Raw genomic sequence first — 26212 nt, 5'->3', positions numbered from 1 at the left:
GTGACTAAAGACAGAAGAAGGTTTCTGCCACAGGCTGCCCAGGTGCAGAGCTCCTCGCTTTCCTTGTGCAAACTGCAAAGTGCCAAAGGCAGGGATGTGCCACCCTCGCGCCTGCCCGCATGGCCCCTCGGGACTCCGGGCAGCCAGAGGCTCCTGCAGGGTCGGGTGCAGGGGGAAGGAACACACGTCACAGGGGCAGGGTGCTCGCAGCAGCACCTTCAAGGAGCCTTTTACACCAATTTATTTCTATACAGGGTGGTTAAAAAAAATAAAATAGAAGCCCCTATTGGTTGTTCATACAGAAGTCTGGGATTCTATAGGCTTTGGGTGGGTGACTGATTTTAAAACCCAACAACACATGCTTTTTCCCTTGCCTTCTCATTCTCTTCCAAGTCAGCCTCCATGATCCAAAGGAACTAACAAGTAACACACAAGACTAGCAGTCATGTGGACCAATAAAAAAAAAAAAAAAAGAAGAAGGAGAATTGAAGACGAAGAGAAAGGGAAAAACAAACGAAGATTGAAAATAAAAATTCGCCAGGATAATGCGTTTTATAAACACAGAGATAGAAACAGTTACAGCAAGGACAGAGCGGGCCGGGGTGGGGAATAGATATTTATATATATATATATATATAAATTCAAGGGGCCTTCAGTTTATTCTTGTTGGCTCCCCCTTCTCATTAGATTGGTCTCTCTGTGGGGATCTTTATCCCCTTCTCTCCACTGTCCACCTTTTGGGGATTCTCTCCCATTACCAGGGTCCAGAAGAGGCCACCACTGCCATATGAGTCCAGCCCGTCTTGGCAAGAGGGAGCCCGGGAGAGCACTCTGGCAGGAGATGAGCAGGAGAAGCTAGCCTTTCCCTGCCTCCTGCCAGCTCCTTGAAAAGACTGGTCTATTCCTCCTCCTCATCTTCCTCCTCCTCCTCCTCCTCTTTCCCTTTGGGAAACTGGGGGCAGGACAGGTATGTGAGTGTCAGAACTGTTGTCATTTCACCTTTCAGGAAAGGGAGTAGAGAGAAGGGTGAAGATTATTTTGGCAGTCTCTTACCCTCCCCTCCAGTTGCTTTTTGGTTTGTTGTTGATGCCTGCAGGCTTTTCTGAGGAGGTGGGGGGAAAAGCAGGAGAGAGAGGAGGAGGAGTACAAGCTGCTAGGATATCATCCACAACAGGCAGGAAGAGCAGTGAGCAGGAACCCACATTCCTACGGGGCCATCATGCTGCTCAGACAGCTGGGAGAGAGAGGCAGCAGCCAGTTCAGACAGACTCCTCTCTATTGCTCTCCACCGGCGTGGGGGGAGAAAGAATGCAATACCCCACAGCCCTTAGGCAGTGCAGGCACCTGTCCATCCCAGAGAACACGCCTCACCTCTTCCCCCCTCCACTGGTCTCACCTTCCACTGGGGAGAAGACTTCTCCCATCCAGTCCTTGGGGCAGGACGAGCGACCCCTCCTCCCTTTCACAAGCAGGAGGGACAGGAATGGATATTTCTCTCTTAGACACTCAAGGCAATCCTCAAAGAACCCCATCAAGCTGTCAACCCTGCCACATTCTTCTGTGGCCTGCTAAAAACACATGTCCAAGCCCCTGTATATACAAGGGCCGTCTCTCCATCCCATCCACCATGCGTGTCTCAACACGCAACCCCGCTTCGTACACATCCTACAGTGAGAGAGAAGGCAAAACAGGGGCCTTTCTTTGGGTTTCAAAGGAGGGGCTCTTGCATGAGGAAGTGATCCCAGCACAGGAAAGGGGCTCTTGCACAAGGAAGCATCCTCCTACCAGGCAGGCTGTTGCACAGAAGGAGCACCCCCTTGAGACAGGCTGTTGTTCAAGGGGCTGCCATGAACAGGGTTGAACGGCCAGAAGAGGCTGTTGCAGGAGGAGAGGCCGGAAACTGTTGCACGAGGAGGGCCGCTGCACAAGCGGTGCCCCTGGCACAGGCTATGCACAAGAGGCGTTCTGCTCCCTGGGCTGAGGTCTCTCTAGGAGCTGGAGAGGTGCTCCACTTGGATGGCGCTGGTGCTGACAGTGAGGCAGATGTCCTTGTGATGCTCTGAAGTCTTGTAAGGAGTCAGGTCAAAGGAGCACTGGGGGGGAGGGTTGGGTTGGTTAGTGTCTCCAGAAGGGCCCCCTGCTGCCCCCCCGCCCTGCGGCTGGAAGTGCTGCTGCTGCTGCGAGGCCTGGGCTTGTGCCTGAACCACCTGCTGCTGGGGGTCAGGGATGTTGTGTTTCCGCATGTGCTTCATCAGGTACGTCTCCTGCAACGGGAAGAACCGTGTGAGAGGAGGGAACGGCGCTCGCAAAAGCCAAAGCCAACAGGGAGGGACACGGCAACTCAGGAGACTGCTCCCGTTGGATCTCGAGGAGCTGCTCCCTGGGAAGTCTGACCACTCCTGCAGCTCCCCAGGGCAGCAAACACTCACCGAGGTGTAGGCCCGGCTGCAGATGGAGCAGGAGTAGACCTTGGCGTGTTTCACCGTGTGTGTGGCCAGGTGTACCTCCAACGAGGCGGCATCTGTGTATGCACGGTGGCAGTTGTGGCACTTGAAAGGTTTGTCTTTGTTGTGCTGCCGTCTGTGGGACTGGCGGGCGGCAGCAGGGAGGAAAGAGAAAGCAGGCATCAGGGAAGCAGCCAGTATTAGGAGATGGCTTTACCTCAAACACCCCCTGCCAGCCAGGCCCCAAGCTCCTGCTGCTGAGGAACGTACACCTGGCTCCTAGCATAGGGACAGAACTTCTTCCTCCAGCCCACCACACCTTCCCCACACGTGCCCTTTCCTCTCATGCACACCAGGCATTTGAAAAGCAGAGACTCTTAATGCTCCACAACCCCCATCTTCTCAGTTTGCATGCAACTCTCAGTCTTTTCCTGGTCTTTCCTTTTCTGCCCCCCTATACATCTGCTCCCTGCACTAATACCTTCAGGGCAGGATTTGCTTTAACTGCTTGCAGGTGTTTACAGTTCTTTGGCACACTCTACAGTCCCCCTCGTCCCCCCTCATGCAGCGTACTGGACACACCACCTCTGCTTCCCTATATCCCTACCCTTACGCCCTCCATTTCATTGTAAGACAAATAAAAACCCCACCTGGATACCCAGACTTTACTGGGTGTATCATTTTGCAAAAGTCTTGCCCCAGCTAAGTTAGAAAACTGCAAAACAGATGGGAGGAACTTCACTAAGGTCTCACCGCTTTCAAGTCAAGTTAACAATTCTACACGATGCGACTGTTCACACGACTTCTTTGGGCCACTAGTGCCACAAGTCAAGAATCTCTTCCCTGCCCAGGGCTTCAATAGCTTTCTGTATTCTCTTACTGTCCTTCCAGCTCCCCACTTCTTCCACCTCCTCTACCACAAGCACCCCTGCCAACCCCTTCTGGCGAGCAGGACACACCCAGCCCCTTACCTGCAAGTTGGAAAGCTGGGTGAAAGCCTTCTCACACCCAGGGTGAGCACATTTGTAGGGTCGGTCCCCGGTGTGGATACTGTTGAGGAGGAAAAGCACAAATGGGAGGCAGTGAGCAGGCAGACAGGGCAGACTGCCAGGGCCTGCTGCTGTGCGAAGGGGATGATGTTGCCTCCAGATGCTGTTCTAGCTGGACAAAGAGAGCTCTGCCCAGCTCCCGTGTCCAGTTAAAAGCTGGAGAAGACAGGCAGTCAAGCAGATTTCAAAGTGACTAGGATTGAGGAGCAAGAGCTCATGAATGCCTGGACAGCTCAGCATGTGAGCTACCTAAAAATGTATTGGGGAAGGGGTCCAAGGTCCAGGCTCCCTGCTCCAAGCTCAGGAGTCCCAAATGACCAAGAGGAATCTGTTCTCTTGCTTCCACAGTACCAAGAAAGCAGCTCTGTTCTCTCCAGGACAGACACACCAACACTTTTCCTTTTAAGTAACAGACTGAGTTTACCTACAGTGTTAATCTGTCCCTGTCCCCCTGCAATGCCAGGAGCAGCTTCCACACACTCAGTCCAACCCCCATAGTGCCAGGCTGGGATCCCCTACAGCCAATGCCTCTCTCTCTATCGCTCTCTCTCTCGGTGCCGCCCGCGGTGCAAGACCAAGGATCCCCAGGGACAGCACGTGCCCACCTCAGCCCTGTCGTGGTCAGTGTCTCCTGCGCAGCCTCCACTCCGTCCACTCGGGTGGGTCACCTCCTTCTGGGGTGCAGCCGGCCGCGTTCCCCGCCCGCCCCCCGCATGCTTGGCGCGCGTGCTCCAGAGGTGCATGCCGGCAGCGCGGGGGGACCAGGGCCAGGCCCCCAGCCTCCTCTGGCCCTTACCGTGTGTGCTGCTGCAGGTGGGAGAGCTGGCGGAAGGCCTTCTGGCAGTAGCGGCAGGTGTAGGGCTTGGCCCCCGAGTGGATGCGGAGGTGCTGGGCCAGGTAGGATGTGTTGGCGAAGCTCTTGGAGCAGTGAGGACACTTGTGCGGCTTGACAATCGCCGTGTGGAGCTTGGAGTGGATCCTGCCGAAGAGGAGGAGGAGCAGCAGCAGTTGGACATGACCGCCATCTGGCTAGTGCTGATGGAATGAGGGCACAAAGGGGGTGGGACAGCACCACGCTATCTGCTACATGAAGGAACTCCAAACACAGCATGAGCTCTCGTGGTCTCAAACTGTGCTCCCCTTGGATTCAAGAGACCATGGTCTGTCCGCACCGGGGGAGGATCCAGAGAGAGGAACTATAGAGCTTGGACTGAGGGGCATTGGCAGAGCTGTGTGTGGGAAGCCTACGGCTGAAATAGCAGGGGGCCTGCAAGCCTGGACTTGAGATGTCTGGCAAAACTACGCTGGGGTGACAGGGAACAGTCCTCCTAAGCCCACTCTACTCTCACACTGACACAACGAGCCCTACAGCCTGTCAGAAAGCGTCACTGCGCTGCCTCCGCCTCTCCGGCGGAGCAGCGCTAACCTGAGCGCACCCAGCCCCTCACAGCCAGGGACCAGCCTCACGTGTCCGATAGCGCCGGTCCGACGTGCGTGAGGCCTGAGCAGCCCGTGACAAGCAGCCAGGTCTGCCCAGGCAGCCGCCCACTGAGGTGCTCACAGCATGCTGGGATGACGGCAACATGCAGTGCGGAGGGCCGCAGCCTCCTCCGGCCCTTACCGTGTGTGCTGCTGCAGGTGGGAGAGCTGGCGGAAGGCCTTCTGGCAGTAGCTGCACGTGTAGGGCTTGGCCCCTGAGTGGATACGAATGTGCTGGGCCAGGTAGGAGCTGTTGGCGAAGCTCTTGGAGCAGTGAGGACACTTGTGTGGCTTTGTCTCCGTATGGGACTTGGAGTGGATCTGCATCTCCGACTTGGAGTAGAAGGTCAGCGAACACATCCGGCACCTGGGACCGGGGCGAGGGGAAGAGACAGGGTCACATGGGGGTAAGCCCCAATATGGAGCAGCTCTAACTGGATGGGATCTTCCACACTGAGGGAAGAAGGGGCATTTTCCCACTATGTGGTACTGGGGAGGTTTCACCTGGGACACTGCTTGGCTGTGGGTGCTCCAGTCACCAAATTTAAGCTGGGAATTGGTGTAACAGACCAAACAATACTTCACAGCCAGACAAGTAAAGGTGCTCAAAGAAACCAACTGGTTTGGAAGAGAGACAGGGCAGCACTTTGGAAATTTTCCAATGGCAATCCTAAGGCAATAGGAATAATTCTCAGACAAAACCCCCACTTTGTAATCTGTGATTTATTTCAGTCAAAAAAACCCCCTTGGAAAACCTGGAAATCCCAGGTTATAGTTCATATTAGAACTTAATTCCATGTACTGCAAAGTCTGTGAGAGCAGTAATGGCCAAATCCACTTAACTCTGTTCCCATTTTTGGAGAAGACACTCAAATATTTAGGATACAAAATGCTGAGAATACCAGCAGTGCTGCTTTCCTAGTGGGTCTCACAAAGATCCTCTGGATATCAAATGTGGTATTTCATTGGTCTAGTGGGCTTTCATCATTTCAGTCTTACTGATGTGATGCAAAATGTTTTGTCTAGGCGTTTGGATCCATCTGTTCTCATAATGATCAGGAATGTATTTGTTAACACACAGACTCTGAACAAGAAGAAGCAGTTGGCATCGCTCTGCTACGGATGCTGCTGTTAAAAACTGTTCCTCCACCACGACACCAGGCTGTTAAGAGAAGCTCGCACTGTTTCACAATTCAAGATGGTAAAAGCTTTTGTGGTTGATAATTTGACAGAGAGATGGAAGCTGCATCCAAGTTACTCATTTCTTCGCCACCCCCTACAATGTGTGTCAAACAAGGGGCAGAGTTAAGGCTTATCTGAATTTAGATTTTTCATTTACATTAAAGACAAAATAGAATCTCCACATGTAACGTCCAGGGTCACATCTGAGAGAAGAAATGCAGTCCAGAGGAAGTCTGGTTAACATGAATTCAACTTTCACAGTGGTTTTGTCTGGGAATTTCCTTGAGTTTTATAGTGTTTACAAATCTGCTCAGCAACAAAAGTCTCTGCAGGTATTACGAGCCACAGAGAGCTGATCCTGCCCTTCCCCATATCCACCTCCTCTGAGGAGGATACTTCATCATATCTACTGTTGTGACTCTGCTGGAGCCAGAAGCTTTATGACGTGTGCAGTCTGATTAGCGTATGTCATGTAAGCAGTATTTATCCAGCACCTACCTGAACTTCCAGAGGCCCTTCCGAGGCACAGCTTGATTCCAAGCCATTTAGCTGGGAGCCATGCCTCCCTAGCAAGCACTCTAACACACGCCTGTCGTAACATTTCCCTCCTCTCCACTTTTGCTCTTTTACATTCATTACCGTCTCTAACACTTGTTCCCACGTGTCCTACCTCCATCCTTCTCTTAATCCATTTTAATTGCAAGCCCTAACAGAACATGCAAACTAAGTACATCCTTACATAAATCCCTCCTCACACACACACACCGCCCAATCCCTTCTGGAATCAACAAATAGAAGCAATTTGGCTGTTTATCCCTACATCTATTGAAGATATAAGGGGTAAAAAGGAACATCAGCATGATCTTTTTTAAAGAAGTAGCTCTTGGTTTATAAACCAAACTATCTCAAATTGTAGAGCTTGTTCCAGACTTCCCAAAATGCTAGACTTGAATAGAGCATATGTATTTTGCAGTAATCAAGTCACACTTACAGGATGGGGACTGTGTATCCTTGAAAGCACCAACGTTAGAAATAACTTTGAGGTGTACACTGAACTGAGAATACCTTTGAGTGGCCAAGTCCAGTTCCCTGCTAATGCAGGCAATTACAGCATAATCCCCTGCTTGACTTTTAGCAGGCTCCTTCTCAGCAGATGCTGACTTCCATTACTCTCAATTGAACCCCGTTCCAGAGCACTGGCCCTCCGATAAGGAACCGTTCAACTGAGAACAAGCTCCCAGTGTGATGCTGTGCTAATATGGCTCACCAAAACAAAGGGAAATAGCAGGTATCCTTTCTGCATACAGGAGGGGAGCGACTGTTCTTGCCAATAACATGTCTAATGCTGAAGTCCATGTCCTCAACAATTACTGAAAAACTCACACAGGCTCAGCAAACTTAAGCAATGATGGCATGTGGAAAATTGGCTTTGCAGGAAAGCTTCACTGACTCCAGTCAACCTAAGTTTGGAATAGAGCTTAAAAGCTAACTTGGTCAATATTCAAATAAATCTACACAGAGAGAAAAATATCAGTTACTAGGGGCTTATTTTATGAACAAGTAAGATGTAATGAGGAACAACAACTGACTTTAGAAGTGAAAAAAAGAAGAAACAGGCCTTTTCCAGCCGTGAGAATAATGCATCTTTGGAACAAGGCTCAGAGGCTTCAACACAGTCTCAGTCACTTGGCCCCTACAATCAGTATTCTTAGAATTCAGGTACCTTTCTGAGAGGAATACCCTTCTTAAGGTTTTGCTCTAGTTTAAAGAGGATGCTGGGCACTAATCTCCTCTGTGCTGTACACAGGACTCTATATTTTAAATAGTCTATTCTGTTCTGAAAAATTAATGAACTTTACTATGCCATCAAGTCTAAGTAGTCCCATGCATTAAATCTATAGTGCCATAAAGCCATCAACTTTATCTTCCATAACTTCTGTGCACCCTTTACTTATTTGCTTTGCCAGGTATCTGCCTTCAGGTCAGAAATTCTCTAAAATAAACTTTAATGGAGAGAAATAGACTGCGTGTCCTTTTCTAATTTCAAAATAAAATTATAAAGAAGTTGTTTCAAAACCTCACTGGCAATTGCATGACAATGATAAACCTGGTTACCAGCAAAAATAGGCCTCAACAAGAATAACAAACTCCCCCCAAAACCCTCACCTCCCCCAAAACCCCAAAATCAAAGCAAAACCCTCAAATGAATCAACTAACCCCTGTTGTTTGAATTTAGCAGCTATAGACATTCTGATATTGTTTTTCAAACAAAAGTTAGAATGAAAATCTTGCAAGAACTCATTTTCTAATCATCTAATTAGCATCAACCCTGAGAGAGCAAGAATGTTACACAGCATTAACAAATTCATGAGCCTTATGAGTTAAGAAAAGCCCTGGAATATAACAGAAAGCTGCATTTCAGAATTTTATATTGTGTGGCATCAGGCTTTTTCAAGGGAACAAATGATCCATTTAATTAAGGGCTTTGCATTCTGCCTCAGACAACATCAAATATTAAAGGGGAAGATGCAATCAGCCCTCTAGTGGGCAAATATGGATTCAAAAAAATGTTAAATCTATACGGATAATGAGAATATCCCATCTGACACTAGCAGCTTCAGTGAGATTCTGGCTGGGGAGAGGAAAAACAGGGAGTGCTCCTTGCTAAGCATGAATGAAACACTATATGAAACACTATATGAAATAATTGATTTCTACCCCCCCTCTGTTTAATATCCACTTTTAATAGTCTCCCCACTGTGCTTCTAAACTACCCCTCCTTTGGCTGCATTCTTTCTGACAGCAAGAAACAGAAATGACTGCAGCATTCCCATTGATGGTGTGACACAACATCCCCTGCAGCTGCTTGTTATGGCTCTGCAAATTCAGACAGCCTTGGAGAAAATATCCTTAATAACACAGAGGTTCATATCAACAGTTAAATTAGCACTCAGCCATATGCCAGAGATCAAAAGTAACCCCTTCCAATGTTTACAATGCTTTCTTTTTTATAGGAAATAAAGACATTCAGAAAATGCTCGTTAGACAGAGACACTCTCAAAAATCATGAAATGCCAGTGAAAGGTGGATGTACAATTCTAATTCTACTCCCATATGAAAGTCATCACAGTGAGTCATAAACAAAATTATGCTTATAGCAACTAGACTACAACTCTGTGGCGCGCTGTATTTTTTTCCACTTTTCATGGAATGTTCCGCCTCATTCATCAGATGCTGTTAGGAGATAAAATACCATCTGAAATACCAGCTCCTAGTAAACTATGAGCCTGACATGGATTAACAGCCTTTTTCAATCAAGTGCTTAATTAATCAGTATCACTGTTGTGAACACTACGTAAGCTTTTATATGGATCTGGGAATTCAAATTCCTAGTATCTACTTAGAGCAGCCTTCCAAGTGAATTGAGTCCTTGCTCCTTCTGTTATGCTACAAATAAAAGTTAGACCATCAGTTAAAATAAAAATCGAAACAGGGAAGTCTGAAATTAGACTAGATGATAAGAGTAAGTTTAGGCTGTCAGAGTCAGCAGTTCATTTAACAGGGAAGGAAACATGCTGCCTTTCCAACACAGAGTTAATGAAGTAATAATTAATTCAAGCATAACATAATAATGGATGCACAGTTCATGATAAATGCTAACTTGACCCTCACATTCCCCCATTTTTTTTTAAGATGAAGTTAAACACTTTCTTGTTAGTATTTTGTAAGAGACAGGAAAAGGAGACAAAACTAATATCCAAGAGACACAGGTACACTTGGGCAACACTCAAATAAAGCCAGCGAGTATGAAGATGCCAAATGAGGGCACAGGAATTGTACCTCTGCTTCCACTGGCACACCCAGCATCAGCTCCTGTTCCAACGCCAACGCCGTGCTTCCACTGAGCACTTTACACCACTGGTGTGTGTAACAAATCTGTCAGCTGTGCTCAGAGACCTTGGTCAACTTACTTCCACCATCCTTCAGTCACCTGGTAGCTTGGTAAGGCTGCAGAAAAGCATGCCCTCATACTGGCAAAGGCAGAGAGTAGTTTAAAATGCTCTCATCATATGGCACTTTCCCAGTTCTCAGATTTGAGAGCATTCCCGCCTTTTGTCCATTTTTCCAAATGACCTTAAAAAATCCTGATTCAGAATTTTGTGGTAATTCAGCATACATCACAAGTTGCCTGTCTTCTTTTAATGACTATCATTTATGCTTTCAACAATTGCACCTTAAACCTTTTCTGTCACAGTCTTGCACTGGGAGCTTTCATGATATCACTTAATTCCTAGAAGTCTTTCTCACAGTCATTGCTTTCCAGGATACTGTTCCTCCATATTCCTTATCTTTACATCAGAGATATTCAATAGTCCAACATTCAACAAGACACTTCTGTCTGATAATGTTTTCCACTGTGTCCAAACATCTGGACTTCAATCCCTGGCTGCTGGAGACATCATGCTGTCCCAAAAAGCTAAGCCTTGCATGGGACTGTATTAAAATATATTTTGTCTGAACAATTAACAACCACATAAAGATCCCTTTTTTTTACAGCTATCCACCAGCATTGCTTTTATCTTTAAGTTATCAGCCATGACTTTCTGTTGACCTCCAAATCATTGAACATCGGGCCTAAGACACTATCTACCAATTTTTGAAATCAGTCACCATTAGCATAAAAGACCAACAAAACAATAAAACACAATAAAGTGCTTCCTAGTATAGAGATAGCATGCAAGAGCTAAAAGGAAAAGAATACAAAAGGCCCATTAGAAAGCACTAGGAAATTTGGAAACACCAAGATTAAAGTCATCCATGTCACCACAATTTGGCTCTGCAATGCAGGTGCATTCTGATACAGCCTTATTGACTGTTTCCACGGAGCTGCACTCCTGTTATGTTGCACAGACAGATATTTAACAAATAAGTATTCAGATTTTTTATATCACCACTCTGGACAGCCTTAAGCCTCGTCAACCACATGCAATTCCAACCTCGTGAAGCAGTCACTCATCTCCTCCACAGAAATATCAGTGCTCCATAAGCACTCATCTATCCCCACAATGTCCCTGTTTTATTTTTTGTAAAGGAAGGGAATCACAGAAGACACAGTGAAGCACAGTTTGAGAGACATACCCACTAATTCCAAGTGCTCAAACTGGTATTTGACCCCTTTTTTTCCTTTAAAGGGAAATTCCTATTACATATGTTCATATCACTGCTCCCACAGATTTCTATGCTACTCCTATGAGATGCAATACTTCTGCAAAGCAAAACAGGGTCTGCCCTGTAACAAAGGAGTGTTCAATGATAGTTGAGATTATGGTTTTGGGAGCACCAAATGTTAATTACTTCAGGGTAACTCTCAATGATCATTTGTAGCCTGAGACAAATGTGAATCCACTGAAGATTGGACCTAACTCATACTTGCACACACTTCAAGGCAAGATTATCTGTGGGGTTGTAGGCTACCACAGCAATCTGTGGCAGAGGCAAGTGTGATCAACAGTTCTTCATAGTAGCAAACGCCTTCCCCAGATCATCCTCCTCAATTCCACAATCCCATGTCAGTGCATTCTATTTTCTTTTAACAGAACATTCCTTTCAGGTTGAGCAAATATGCAGGACTCTGACAGGCTATCATGCATCAATAACTAATCAAGGGTGGTATCAAAGTGCCTTGACTCAACAGGGCCAAATTAACATGTAATCACATAAGAGGTGCAAAATACAGTTTTAAAGTTCCCTCTCTCCCAAGCTGAAACTGTGACTGTCCTCCTTATTCCCTTGCACACACTCATTCCATTGACAAGTAACATGCCAAAATTAGCACTTGTGACTGCAGAACTTCTCGTCAACTCCTTCTGTTTGGCACTATGAGGAAGTGCCAAGGGAAAGCGCATACCTAAGTGCACACACACACAGTTACAGTATCTCAGCAGAAGGGAGAGAACTTACCATAATACAAGGTTTTACCTCATTATAGCCTCAGGCATGTGGCCAGTCAAACTGTCATTTTCTAAGCTCCAAGCACTGCATTTATATACAAAGCAAGGATTATGTGTACAAACTGCATGTGTACATGTAGTTGTGCATGTGCAACAGTCTTCCTTAGAGTTGTGAGATCATAAGCCAATTCCAACCAATCTGGAAAAGGGGTAAGGATCTTAAAAGTCAACACAAGTCTCAAAAATATGCAGCTGAGGAAAGAAGAGAGACTCTCTTGGAGTCCTCTGCTGAGGGAAAGGCTAATAAGCTCACCCTTGATTAGACATCAGAGAATCCACACAGGAGAGAGCCGCTGGAAACCAGGCATCATTAGTTCCGCTGCTCACGGAACTACTTGTTAAAAAAAGCAAACAGAAATTCCAACATGTGGCATCATACTGACACCCACGTTGGTCATCAGCAATCTTAAAATCCATTGCACAGACCTCTGCCTGCAGCTAAGATGATAAATGACAGCAACAATACTTTGTCACCTTTTTCTAGCCTATGAGGGAGATGAGGTTCTTTGCCAGAGGACGTCACGTTCTTATGCTGACATCAAAGACATGGCAAAATTTAGAAATACTGGGTTTAATATTTCTAGGCTTTGGAGGGAATGTGGTCAAACTTTCTGCCTGAAACTTAATTCCCCCTTTGCCCTTAACAATACCCTCTCCTGCACCAAGGCCCAGACCCAGGCTCTTTACCCACATCTTGATCCTCTACTGCAGGGGGCTCTTCCCTATTTCATTCCCTCAATTACCTAACACTTATCTCCCCTCTCTCGTGCTTCTGTTTGTCTGTCCACATCCCATACTCTTGTCCCTCTCTGTTCTGACAGTTCTAGGTATCTCATTTTCAGCACCTAGCAGGTCTGGTTCCTTCTTCCACCCCTCAGTCTTGGCTGTTTATAGCTTATTCCTGTGCTAGCTCTCCCATTTCTCCCTTGCAAAGAGACTCCCCATCACATCCTTTGTTGCATTCCCTAGTTTGTAGGCTCTTGTCTTTTTTCTCCTCCCTTCTGATTCCATCTCCACCAAGTTTCCAGATTTCCTCAACACAAACAGCTCCAGTCCCTGACCATACTTCATTCTCATCCCTACCACGCTTGAATCAAGCAGTGTCTTCTCACGCCTTGCCTTTGTGCCCATCAGAGGGGGAGGTTACTGTCCACGCTGGCACTAAAGACTCCTTCTGAAGCAGAAGGAAGAGCAGCTGTGCCTGAAGGATAAACATGTTTGGCCCTTCAGTGCAACTCCAGAAGATGCTTAGAGCTGCAGAAAGAGTAGAGATATGTCCGGCCTCACACAGAAACTGAGAGCAGTTAGGCTGTATTTGTCTCCTCTGTGGAGATGGACTGTCTGCTGAGTGCCTGGAGTCGTCCAAGCCTCAAGAAACAGCAAAGAGAATATAACCTTCACATATTTCAACCACCAAACTATAAATCACCTCAGAGCATGCTTAATGGATTTTTTCCAAGCTTAAAACTGGCCAAATTCAACAATATTGTCACAGACATATGTGGCTTACAAACCTATAGCCACCACATTACAAATTGATTCAAAACTATGGGAAGTTCACCAAACAGTAATGCTAAATCCAATACAGGGAAGAAAAAAACAGGCTTGAAACAAGACATATCTGAGAAGATGTCCACCTGCTGTATTAAAACCATTGGTTCTCCCTGTGTATATAATTTGCTCCCTAATGAGGGTCTCCATCAAGCCTCCTCATCTTCTACAGCTCAGTTTACTAAGCTTTTGTACACTTTTGCACCTTGGACTTATCTCAGAAGTCTCCTCCGTCCCTGAGCTGCTTACTGTCTCCCAACCTCCCTGCTGTTCCCCAGTGAAAGTAAGGAAAACTCAAAACTAGAAGTGGAGAGGACAGAGCTTGTTGATTACACTATGACAGTGAGGCCCTTCTCAAGCCGACAGCCTTTCAGTTGGTATCTGAGGCTCCAGAGCACAGCTTGCAAAACCATTCCAGACTATAAACTGGTATTAATCCTAGATTTTACTTAATACCAGAGCCTAGCAATGCCTATACAGAGCTCTCTTCCTCTTATAAAGAAACTACTCAGAGAACTATCAAGAGGAAGAGAATTGATGATCTGGCCCAGAGCAGCTGAACCACTCCATCAGTCTTGTTCACTGATCACGTCACACCACAGACTCCTAGAAGTGCACAGGTACAGGCACCACACCAGGACTAAAAACCAATCTTACTGTATCCAGGACCTGTTTGCTACCTTTTCCTCAGCCCCTTTTAAAGCACTGTGAAGACGCCATGTGCTTCACAGCGCCAGCATCTTTCTAGAAAGATCATCATCTCTTGATGCTGATCTGATTTTCCAAAGAAAAAGCAAATTCTACAAAGATGGCAGGGAAGATTAACAAAGAGCTGACAATGAATCCAGACAAGACTGAAGGGACATTACTCATGAAGCAAAATGCTTCACAGGACTGGGTTAGATGCTGTCCCCTGCAGGTGCAAGCATTCTTCCAGTAGCACAATGCAAAGCACTAAGGACTCTGCCAGACTAATCCTAAGGACAGACGTTGAAGATCTGCAGGTATTGCCATCATTGGCAAAAGCCTCACACTTTTTCTTACAAAAAACCTCCTAGTCATAGGGATTCTTGCAGCACTTTCACAGCAGCCTACTAATTCACTTCTAAAGATGATAGAGCAGTAAAACAGCTGCCATTTGCTGGAGTAGGCATCTCTACATTTAGTAGAGAATGGGATGAGCTGCAGTATATGTATCAAGGTTTATGCTCCAACACCTTCCACATCTGCCTGGCTGTGCTGCTCCTTCAAGGCCTTTCTCTGTCTTTATCACCACACTAGGAGTCAGGAATTACAAATATCAGCAACCTGCCCAGACACTCATGACAAGGGAGTGTCACAGAGCTCAAAAACAAAGCTTAAAAAAATAAATAAATTTGACAAAATAATCCGAGGCTTTAGGAATTGGGTATTAAAAAGAAAAAAAAACCCACACTGATCAGTGTAGTACAACTCCTTCCAAGAATCTGAGTACATCATGGGAATCAGTGAAATCATACAAACGTAGTCATATGAATGCCAAAACCAACTCCTCCTCCAGCCTGAGAAAGAAGCAGGAGTAGATGAACCTCACCCACAGTTTTAATTTAGCTAGCATATGTCTGCATACTGTAGTGACGGGAACTACTGAAATCATCCTCTAGAATACAGAAGGATCCCAGTATTCATCAAAGTTTTAACTTGTGAATCTATTCATATGCATATTATAGAGAAACGATTTTACTGTGTTTCACAAAGGTTTTCTCTCCCACAGCTCCAAGAGAAGATAGTGCTTTCCTTTATTTTTCCAACAATCATTTTTAGTTCCGAACTTGCACATGGAACGCGTTACCCAAAGAGCAGATTTCAAGGAGGGCAGAAGTACTCTTTGGTGGTCTTCAATAAATCTCAGTTTAGCTCTCTCACACCTAAGCACTGCTCAGAGGAAGGCCTGCTTGGGGTGGGGGCGGGTGCAAGAGGCACCACATTCAGACTAAACATAAAGAAATCTTAAACATAAAGGAATTACATGTTCCCACATATATACTCATCTATTTTTTCCCTGCATAGCCTTTTTCATGAGCTGTTACACAGACTGTGCATGTTCATAAAGTTTCTGCTGAGTCACTCCACCTGGTCTTGGGCTTTTTTTTTCAAACTTACAAGTAAACAAGGAGCTATAATTAAAGCCCTGGTTCAGCTTTAATTCTAGTGTTCACTGCCAATTGTGTCCCCTGTAAATACATATTTAACAACCTAATTAGCAACCCGGACTGTAAGCAGCTTGAGTAGTGTGGAACTGTGGCTATGGCCCAAAATAAATGGTGGGATTACAAATAGCAAACCACCTAACACTCCCACCCTTCCTCACCATACGCTGATTATATTTTCAAAGTGAAGAACTGGGACATTGGCTAAGATAAGAAGGCTGATCCAAGCTCCAGTTTTGCACCCATTTAACTATGTTGATTTAAAAATGTAAACATTAAAAATATGCTGTAGTTAAAAGTGAAAAAGTGCCTGAGGTGGGTGCACAGATTCTGTGTAGATGCCTTCATATCCCTATGGCTTAATTCCAGAACGATAACTAAATCTGTACCAAAACAAAGAGCATCCAGGATGATAAAAGGAAAACTGTTTGAGATGGGCACATTGTGGGGAAGTGAGAAGACCTAGGGACCATCTTCTATTTGTTTCAATTTGGCTACTACTTTGCCTCTTATTTATCTTCATCATCCCTCAGAAACACCTATCACTGAATCAACCATAAGAGCTCCTGCTTCCTGCCTAAGACAGACATTTACTCCCTACCACTTTCTGCTCTATCTTGTTCCCACTTTCCTAAAACACCCGCATCGCTTATCCTCTGGTTCAACTATTCCCCCCTACCTTACCTCTCTCCTCCCCAACACTCATAAACTCAAGCCACATCCCTCCAAGCTCAGAAACCCAACCTCAGGGCTCAGAACTCTCGTCTCTCTTATCTGATACACAGGGTTCAGAAATACCTTTATATTTAATTATGAAATACATTTTTTCTCTCCTTGTTTTCTTTGGAGTGCTGAGATAGAAGGAAATCAAATGGGGCAATACACATAGGAGCAGACACTTCCTGCTCTGTGTGTCTCCAGTTTGTAGTCTTTACACTGGACAGACTGGAGTCCCAACTGAGGAGCACCCAGGTGTTCCAGAGCTCTCAGCTACACCAGAAGTGCTCCAGCTGCACCAGCCAGCACTGCACACCGCAGCACACCAGCCATACTACCTGGCTGTGCCATCAAGGATATAGTTTGGCCTCCATAACATCCTGGTGATTAACTAACCTAGTAATGTTTACAACTATATATTCAGGAAATCAAGACTGTCCACTAAAAGGAAATCCTTCATTTTGGGTCAACCCATCAGCCTGTAAATATTCCTGACCAGAAAGAAAACTCAACTCTTTCTGCAGCTCAAAGACTCTCTACTCAGGGACTCTCTAGGTACAAGGCAGAGATCTCTTCTTCCCCATGCAGCCCTCTGAAGGGTTAAATACGCCCCCATCCCCATGCAATGTTACAGTCAAGGTTCAACCCCTCTCCCCACCTGTATGTCTTGCCATCCTTGTGCTGGTCCTCATCATCCTCGTTTGTCAGCACAAAGGGGTCGCTCATCTCCGGCAGCCCTGACTCCTGCAATCGTTTCTTCTTCCGGCCCCGGGGTGGTTTGGGGGCAACTCCCCCCGGTGCGCCCCCCTCAGTGAGGGTGGTTGTCCCCTTCTTGGACAGGTCTGGGACCACCTGCAGGGCTGCCTGGGAGCCAGGGGGTAGCGCAGAGACAATCATGGGAGCTGAGATGGGAAAGGTCTGGGCAGAGGCGGCTGTGGTCACCAGAGAACCTGACGGGGAAGTTATCACCAGACCAGGACCTGCAAACAAAGGAAGGTGGAGGAAGTCAGTTATTACACTTCCAATTATGCCCAACCTCCTTATCCCACAGAAGCCCCTACTTTTGACTACAACACAAACAGATGGGTAGCTTCCCTTCCCAAAGCATTCCCAGTCTCCACTACTGGAAGTCAAACTTCCATAAAGAGGGTGGGTGCATGGAGTGCCTAGAGATTCACACTGAAACCACACCGAGGCAGTTCACACCACCAGTAAGGCTAGGAATAATCTACAGGCCGAAATGGATTCTTCAGGACCTCGTGTTTGCCCATCCCAGAGCCCCCTTTGTAGGCTGCCGAAGCCTTTGGAGTGCCCTACCTGCTGTCATGAGCCCGGCAGACTGCACTGGTACCACGGTGATGTTCTGAGTCACAGGGGCTTGGCTGTGTGGTGTCAGCTGTTCTGGCTTGGTGTCCGAGTCCATGGAGATACCAGTGGGCAGCGCCACAGAGGTGGGGACTGTCAGCAAGGCAGGGTAGTGGGGGGGAGCCAGGCTGCAGCCCTTCTCTGTGGGCAATAGCTGCTCCTTCATCTTGTTAATGAACATGGTGTTCTCAATCTAAACAGGGGGAAAGACAGGTTTTAGCAAACCCTGGCACAGCTTTGCCCAGCATTTGGCTGAGCAAGAAATGCACCAGAAACACTCAGTGCGTAAACTTTAACAGGAAGCAAAAGCAGCATAACAGGCTGGAAGATCTCACCTGTCCCGAGACGGTGGGCACTGCTGGCCAGAAGTACGGGGAGGAGTTGAAATGAGATTCTTCCATCCTAGCTGGGCACACGGGGCAGGAAGAAGGGGGGAGGGAAGAGGAATGGAGGATAAGGAAGACAGACACACAAACACAAAAAAAACATTAAACCCAAAGAGATTCCAACATGGAACTGACTCAGTCTAATGCTGTGACAGTTCCTTAATCTTCCCTGTCTTTCTTGAGCAACTTGTTCCCCCTTCTGAGCTATCTGCCCAAATACAAAAATTATTTACAGGGGAAAAAGGTGCCTGTTATTCCCATGGGCTTGGGTCCATCTGAAATGCCCCTTGCCCGGTAGTCCTCCATGCAAGAAACAGGACTGTCTAGAAACCCAGAACACATCCAAATTTTCCCAATTATCATCCACCCCAGTACATGGCATAAATGAAGTCTGTACATCTGCAACCAGGCAAATACAGACAAAAACTGTTTTTCACCACCACAGACAGTCTGACCCCACAGGCAGTGAAAATTTTGGACCTTGCCTGTCCCTCCACCCCAGCTCAACACTAAGGACCCAGATGCAGCAAAGGGACATTAGCATTATGTTACACAGGAAGAAAGACAGGCAGAAAGAGGGAAACAGACTTGCCCAAGATAACAGACAGCCACAGCAGACCAAGAAGTCAAATTCAGAGCTCCTAAGTTCCTGCTGCCCACCCCAGCCCCACTCTTGAAAGAAACACAGAAATATCATTCAATATTCCTGCTCTCCTCCAACGAGACTAAGGAGTAAGAAAATAACCTGATTCCCCTGCTCCTGAGATACCCTATTTCCAAACAAGATCATGTCATGGCTCTCCATTGCCCATTTCGTTCCTATCTTTGGGACAAGATTCTGTAGGACTCTGTCTCCAGCCAGGCTCCCACTGCTCCACCTCAGCTCTCCCTGCTGCAAGGGAGGACCAGTTAGACACCCAGAGAGAGTCTCCTGAACACAGGGGTACGATCTCTTTGGGAATACCTGACTGAAGAAGGACTTTCATTTCTAATCCTTACATTCCTCTGTGTCATCCCATTAGTGACAGGGTTTGTTACACTGCCAAAAACACTATTCAAAACCTAAAGAAATTAACAAAACAGTATTTTCTGAAGCAGAAGATACATCTACTCCTAAACAAATGTGGGAAAAGTGGTAGGTAAGATCTATGCTCAGAATACATCTGGCAGAGAGCACAACCACTGTACTTTTTTCACGCAGCTACCTGCAGACTGTCCCACTTGTATTTCTGTTATGGTCTGCTCTAATAATCAAACAGTAGAGTTTCTGAAGAGTCTGTCTCAATCATCAGGGGAGCTCAGAGGCATGCCCCCAGCAGCATGAAACACTTACATTACAGAAGTATATCAGGACAGCATAAATACATGTTGAATTGCTGTGTTTGTGCCAAAATGCAAAGATAATTTTCCTCTATGTGGAGAAGCAGTATTTAAATGAACCAAATTACCCAATAATTTTGTTTCTATGAATTGCTCATGCAACAGCAAGGCCAAGTACTCCTGCCTCACTCACTCACTGCAAATCAACCCATAAACACACTTAAGGATAAATTATTTACCTTACGTTGGTGGCATGCAGTCAGACTGCTCGCTGCCTGACTGAATTACTCTGGATTTACACTGCTGTGATTCAATCAGAGGCTGATGGGGCAAGACTCTTACCTTCCTTCCTCTGCTTTCTTTTCTGAGCCAAATTAATTATTAAGTACACTGCCCACAGCACAGCCATACGCATGTAACACCTAATTACATGATTTTTTTCTTCCACAGGATAGGCACACATGAGGAGATAACACATCCTTGGCACGTGAGCACCACCTGAACCAAGAGGGGTATTTTGTTCGGAATTTCCAAGTTTGGGGTTTTTTGCTTAGGTTCGGTTTTATTTGCAAAATAAATAAATTGCTATTATTGCTATTATTATTGCTTATTTGCTTAGCTTCCATCAAAAGCATCAAAAACACCAAAGTGTGCCTGACCCTCCAAAAACATAAAGTCTCATATAATAATCAGATGCATTTTTCAAAGAAGCTTCGCAGTTGTCCAAAACTCCCTTGGATGCAACTGCAAACTTAAGGAGTTAAACAGGAAGATGCCAGTTTAAGCAAAAAAACTCACAACAGCTTTCTCATTTACAAATTAATGAAAGGCAAATCTATTTCCAGATTCCAAAACTCAGATTAGCAGAGGCCAGGGCACTCAGTGGCTGCTTGTCTCCATCTTGTCTTCTACCAGAACTTCACAGAGAGTCTAACTTTTGTTTGCTTGGTTTACAAAGTGTGCCAGTCAAATACAGCTCTCGCTGATTCCTCAAAGGACAGCTACACTGATTTCATTAGCCTCCCTTAGAATCCACCTCCCCATCCAAAAATCTTCACACTTGAGTATATTATGTATCAGGCCTCAAACTTCTGGCTTGAAAGGCTGAAGTGTGATGGAGTTATAAGAATGTGGAGGAAAAGGAGAAATGGTGTAAAAGTTGAAGCTTTCATGCAATTTCTCTAGCAAGCCAGTCTTCCAAAGGCAGAAAACAAAGGTAAGATTCCTCCACCAACCTCCTGTCCTAGTGCCCAGAGCTGTCCCCCTCCCCTACCCCGTTGTTAAGTCTAAAAGGGTATTTTGAGAACATGCACCCCTATTGGCAGCCCCCACTCAGACGCTGCTCGCACTTACTTTACCAGAACTCTGCACGTAACCCTTCCAATTGCTCTATAACTACCAGACATGGGCTGGAGCTTCAACCCTGTACCACAGCACGCTCCCACTGCAGGGCCTTCATCATCCCAGCTTCCACAAACGGGCCAGAGATGGGACCTTCTTCCTATTCACCAGTCTAGTATCAGACAGATGCCAAGGTACCCTCCTGATACAAACCAAAAACACTTTCTATGTACAGACCACAAATGTACAGACACCAAATAAACAACCGAGTGAACCAGAGAACTCACAGGGGACAAGGGATCTGGAGTTTAGATCTCACAGAATCACGTACTTAACGTGCTGGATTTATACTTCTTGGCAGATCATCACTTTAATCATAAATAGATAAAAGCACGTGCAAGTACACGGTGAGGTAGAGGCTGTGTTTCTGGAAGGCACAATCAAGGTTGGACATGAAGGTATTTATTCGGGGGTTGACTTTTAACACGGGTCTCTTTATTCTCCAGATGCCTGGCTTTTAGTTCCCATTCGGCACGGAGTTTTCAGTCAACAAAAGGCCCTGAGTGTAATGCTCGGGAACAATTTAGACTGTTGTTTTATGTCTGCCCAAGATCTTTGTTCAATGACAAGGAGCTTTTAGGCTTAATTGCTGCAAAATACTAGGGATGCTGAAAGCCACGAAGGTTGTCAGATCAAAAGCAAAAATGCTTCCATGGAAATCATAAGCACCAGAAAGTTCAAACGTTGCTACACCTTCAGAACAAGTGCGTTTGAGCACACATCGGGAATATCCCAAATGTGCCGGACAAAGTCCTGGATCCCAAACCCGCACACTAGAGACAGAACTTTGGTGCCGTTCCCCGACACTTGTGTATCCTCCACCCCGGCCGGGCGCGCCTCTGTTGGAGCAGGTGCCTGGCAGGAGGCGTACCCCGCGCCTCAGCTCCTTCCAGGCGGTCAATCCCTTCTCCCGCTCCCTGGAGCTCGAACGCCTTCGCGCCCTCCACTGCGGGACCCGCGGCCCATCGCGTCTCCTCCCACCCGCGGCAGCCCCCGGGGCACGGGCGGGGGTCACTCACGCAGCTCCGGGAGCTCCTTACCCCTCTCACTCTCCCTCCTCTTGCATTTCTCCTCCTTCCAGGGCCGGCTCTGCAAATAAACCGCCTGCGTTACCGGGGCGCCGGGGGCCCGCATGGCAGCGGGCGGCGCTGCGCGGGGCCGCGGCCCGGGGCACCCCGGCCGTGCGCGGAGCAGGCGCTCCCCGTGGGGCCCGGACCCACCTCCCCCCGCGGCGGCCGAGGGCGGGGCCGGCGCGGAGCGCGGCTCCCCGGCGGTGGAGCCCCCGACACCGGGACAGACGGGCGAACGGACAGACAGACAGACAGCCCGCCCTCCTCCATTTCCGCTTCCGGATCGCCCCGGCCCCGGAAGTCCCGCTGCCCGGCCCCCCGCCCGCGGTCCCGCCGCCCCGCACATTACCGGGCTCCCCCCCAGCGGCGGCCCCGGCCCGGCTCCGGCGGCGGCGGCCTCCTCACCGGAAAGACAGCGGGAGGCGCTTCCGGGTCAGGGGGCGGGGCGCGCCTCGGCGCTTCCGGGTCGCCGAGAAGAGCGGAACGGCGTCATCAGCGGTTTCGCTGGAAAACGGGGCGGCGGAGCGGCGGCGGCCCGGGGGAGGTTCCCCGGGGCGGGGGCACCGGCGAGGCGGCCGCGGCCGGAGGTCGGGGCGGGGGTCGGGAGCGCGCGCGGTTACCGGAAGCGCGGAGGGCGCCGGCGCGCGGGGAAGCCCGGGCTGGCGGAAGGGCGGAAGTGGCTGTGGCGGGCGGGCGCGCGGCGTCCGCGAGCCCGGCCGGCAGGGCCGCTTCCGGCCTCGCGGCGTCACGTGAGGCGGGCAGCGGGGGGAGGCGGGCGCCCTCATGAATATTCATGAGGTCCGTGAATAGCGATCGCGATCCTCGGGTCTGCGCGGGACGGGGCGGTCCAGAGGCGCTTTCCCAAAGGCGCTTTCCCAGAGGCGCTTTCCCGAACGCTGTGCCTGGCAGCGCCCGGGACGGCCGCGTCCCGCCGCGGTGATCCACAGGAGCTGTCCCAAAGTTTGTCTGCCAGCGCCTGGGATGGTCCCAGCCCGCGCTGGCTCGAGCGTTTCGTGGCACTCTGCTGAACGTGTTTGTCCTGCTAAGCCAACAGAAAGGACTTCCCGCGAGCTGGTTTTGTGCCAGAATGGGCAAACCGGACCATCTCATCCCCTGCCGGGAACAGGAGGGCAAGGCCGGGCGTGGAGCGGACAGGGCAGCCCTGCTCCCGCAGCCTGCGTGTAACCTCACCCGAACACCAGCTGTTTATCTGCATTTGTCACCGCGCACAGCTTGACCCCAGAGGGGGCTGCAGCTCACCCTGGTTCTCAGTCAGCGAGGATTCAGTTCCGCAGGTTCAGCCCACCCAGGGCTGGTGTGGCAGTTTCCTCGCCGGCTCCCGGGCGCTGGCGGTGCCTGCGGCGGGGGGAGCGGCGGGCGCTCACTGCCCCGGCCTCGGGCACATCCCCGACGGCTCCGCCACATCGCACAGCCGGGCTGGCCCCACACCAAACCGCAGACACCCCCAAAATCACCAACCCGCGCTGGCTGCTGCTGCTCTGCTCTGTCTTACACACTTTGGGATAAGATACACTCGGTTCCGCTACTCGTGGCAGGGTTAACTTTGGCGCTGGGCCCACCTGCCAGGTCAGGTTAGGTCACCTTCCTCACCTGGGGTGTTGCACGCCCTGCGTTTGGCTGAGCTGTTTCAGTGCTCTGACTCGAGAGAAACCTCCTTTTTTTTTAATTGTTGAGTGAGTTTTCTGCCAGCTTGGCATGCTGGAACAGCTTTTCCGAGCCAGCATGAGTAAGAGGGTGGGGCCGGGGAGAGCACAAGCACAGCAGCCGGCGGTGAGATTGGCTCGGGCGATGGTGAAGCCGCAACATCCGGAGCAGTGGGCAGAGGGAAATTTCCCTGCGGCTGCAGCCACAGCGCCTGCCTGTGCCCAGAACGCGCTGGGGTATTGGTCCTCGCAGGCGGCACCAAACTTCCTCCTGGGACGAGTCAGGATCGGCTCTGCGTTCTTCAGCAGGAGTCACATGAAGGCAATTGTTGATTTATTTAAATAAAAGGAGTTGGCAGCCTAATCAGTTTGGAAATTAATTTCCTTGTTAATTTGGGGGTTTTGACTTGCTCATGAATATTCACAAATTCTCATCGTGTTGTGGTTTGTTTTTTTTTTTTTTTTCTTCTATGTAATTTATTTTTGTGATTGTCAGATCACCTCTGAAGGTGACATTTCTCGTTCTGCAACGCAGCAAATATATTCAATCTTATGCCTTGGAAGAGGAACTCCAGCCTGGCACTGACATCTCTTTTCTTCTCCCTTCTTTGCCAGAGAGTCCTTTATAGCCTCCTTCCTCCCTGCATGCAGCCTAGGAAGAAACAGGACTGAGTCTCCTCGAAGAGGGCTGGCCTGGACTTGATAACTGGGACTGCTTGTCAGAATGCCCTATACCTGGCAAGGGAAATTGTCACTTGAAGACTGGGACAAAGTGGTTAATTTTTCTTAGGGTGCCTGGAGTTTTGTGCTCCCCCTCCCACCCCGCACTGCCGAGCACCCTTCAGCAGCACGTGAGGCAGCGTGACTAACATCTGCCACAGACACTTGATTTGTCTTATCTCCTTTCCTTCGGAGGAGGCAAAGTCAGAGAAACACAGGTGTGTGTCTCTGGAGAGTATGGCTGATCTCTTTACCTTCTTTCCCAGCTCTCTTTACTTGCCTCCCTTTACTCATCCTGGCAGCCCTTGCTCCTTTCCCCACCAGGGAAGAGCATCCTGGTTGCCACTGCGGGTTTCTCCCTGGTGAGCCATGCCCGTGTCACACGTGTGTGTGTGTGTGTTTTTAGGGCTTCCAGGATTTCATAACACTGCCCGGCTGGGCTCAGCTGAGGAGCGTGGAGAATAAAAACCTGTGTAAAACTGCTGGTGCTGGGGCCAGGAGAATCAGTGTGGGGTGAAGTGGTGCCCTCCTTCCGCCGTGCTCGTGCACAGAGGCTTGGCTGAGAGCTGGCCCCACAGCAAGTAACATGGGGTAGTGGAGACCCCCAGGCCCAGCCCAGTCTCCAGCCCAGCTCCTTTCTTTAGAAAGGCCAGCTTTGGTCCAGCCTCCATCTGTCCAACGTGCCGTGTGAGGAGCGGTGGCCAGGCTGCACCAGCCGTGGGGTTCACCCAGCGGCACCGCCAGCCCAGACTGGGAGCTGGGGGGGGTGACAGAGAGGTTCACAACTCTGCAGCAGGGAAATAAGCCAGCAGCAATGCAGAGTGACTGCAGGAGGTAAGGGAGCACTGGAGCAGGTGGTAGGTGGTAGGTGGAGGTTAGTGGGGCCTCCCTCCTGGGAACAGAATCATGTGAATAACACAGCCGGGTTCCCACCTCCTGCTGAGGGCACCAGCTCCTGACAAGCTCAGAAAAGAAAATGTGTGGAGAAAGCCAGCCGGTTACCACAACAGTTGCTCTCTCACAACCTTTGGAACAACTTCTGCTGTGCAGCTTTGGCCCGGGAGAGTGGCAAACACACACCTCCACGCTGGCTGCCTGTTCCATCTCCCATCCTTGTTGCCTCCTCCACAATCACATCTGACTGTCACGTTCCCACCTCAGCGCTTTCCTTCTTTATCTGCTCTCCTGATTTCTCCATTTCTCTCTTCACCACCCCAATGCAAAGCACCCACCCCTGGCCCTTCAGTTATGATTACAGACCATCCTCCCATGGTGCCACTGTAGTCTGTGTGCTTGAACACCTTTTGTTTGCTGTCGGTGTGTAAACTGCACTGCTCATGGTGGCTGTACCAGTAATATAGGTGGTATTTTGTGTCACAGGATCCTGCTTGGCTGGCTTCTAGAGCTGGTAAACCTGGCCTGATGTGTTCATTAAGCTGGCTCAAGTGGCACCTAATTTGTTGGGGGTACTGACCAGTAGGCAGAGATGGACAGATAGACTTGGAAGGTGTGATGATGTAGTGACACACATTTTAAGGATGGCGGCTGTTCATTCTCATCCAAATTTTTAGCTGCTTGTAGGACAATATTTGGTTTATCCTGCAGCTGGCATTTTAATCTTGAGAGTACATTTCTCAGCAAGGCGTGTTGTCCTCACTCTTTTC

At 48.6% G+C, this 26212-nt stretch overlaps 1 protein-coding gene across 11 annotated transcripts; it reads right to left on the bottom strand.

Annotated features, from left to right (window-relative positions):
* Positions 1 to 201: 201 nt before the first annotated feature.
* Positions 202 to 24211, bottom strand: ZNF384 (zinc finger protein 384). Of its 11 annotated transcripts, none has more exons than XM_063394219.1 (11): positions 22514 to 24211; positions 22135 to 22183; positions 21047 to 21236; positions 18323 to 18393; positions 17940 to 18180; positions 17281 to 17602; positions 5115 to 5339; positions 4290 to 4472; positions 3416 to 3494; positions 2430 to 2588; positions 202 to 2264 (listed from the first exon to the last, which is right to left on the bottom strand). In XM_063394219.1, exons 4-11 carry the CDS (start codon positions 18386 to 18388, stop codon positions 1989 to 1991), a joined length of 1551 nt encoding a protein of 516 aa, XP_063250289.1. In that variant the 5' UTR covers positions 18389 to 18393; positions 21047 to 21236; positions 22135 to 22183; positions 22514 to 24211; the 3' UTR covers positions 202 to 1988. The 11 variants fall into 11 exon arrangements, with proteins under 11 accessions (XP_063250289.1, XP_063250283.1, XP_063250284.1 ...); XM_063394213.1 differs by having other exon boundaries at positions 18323 to 18389; XM_063394214.1 differs by having other exon boundaries at positions 18323 to 18389; positions 22570 to 24211.
* Positions 24212 to 26212: the final 2001 nt, after the last annotated feature.

Source organism: Prinia subflava, chromosome 3, assembly GCF_021018805.1.
Source record: "Prinia subflava isolate CZ2003 ecotype Zambia chromosome 3, Cam_Psub_1.2, whole genome shotgun sequence".
Classification (NCBI taxonomy): Eukaryota; Metazoa; Chordata; class Aves; order Passeriformes; family Cisticolidae; genus Prinia; species Prinia subflava.
Note: the sequence above shows the minus strand (reverse complement) of the source record. Positions and strands in the feature narration are given on the sequence as shown.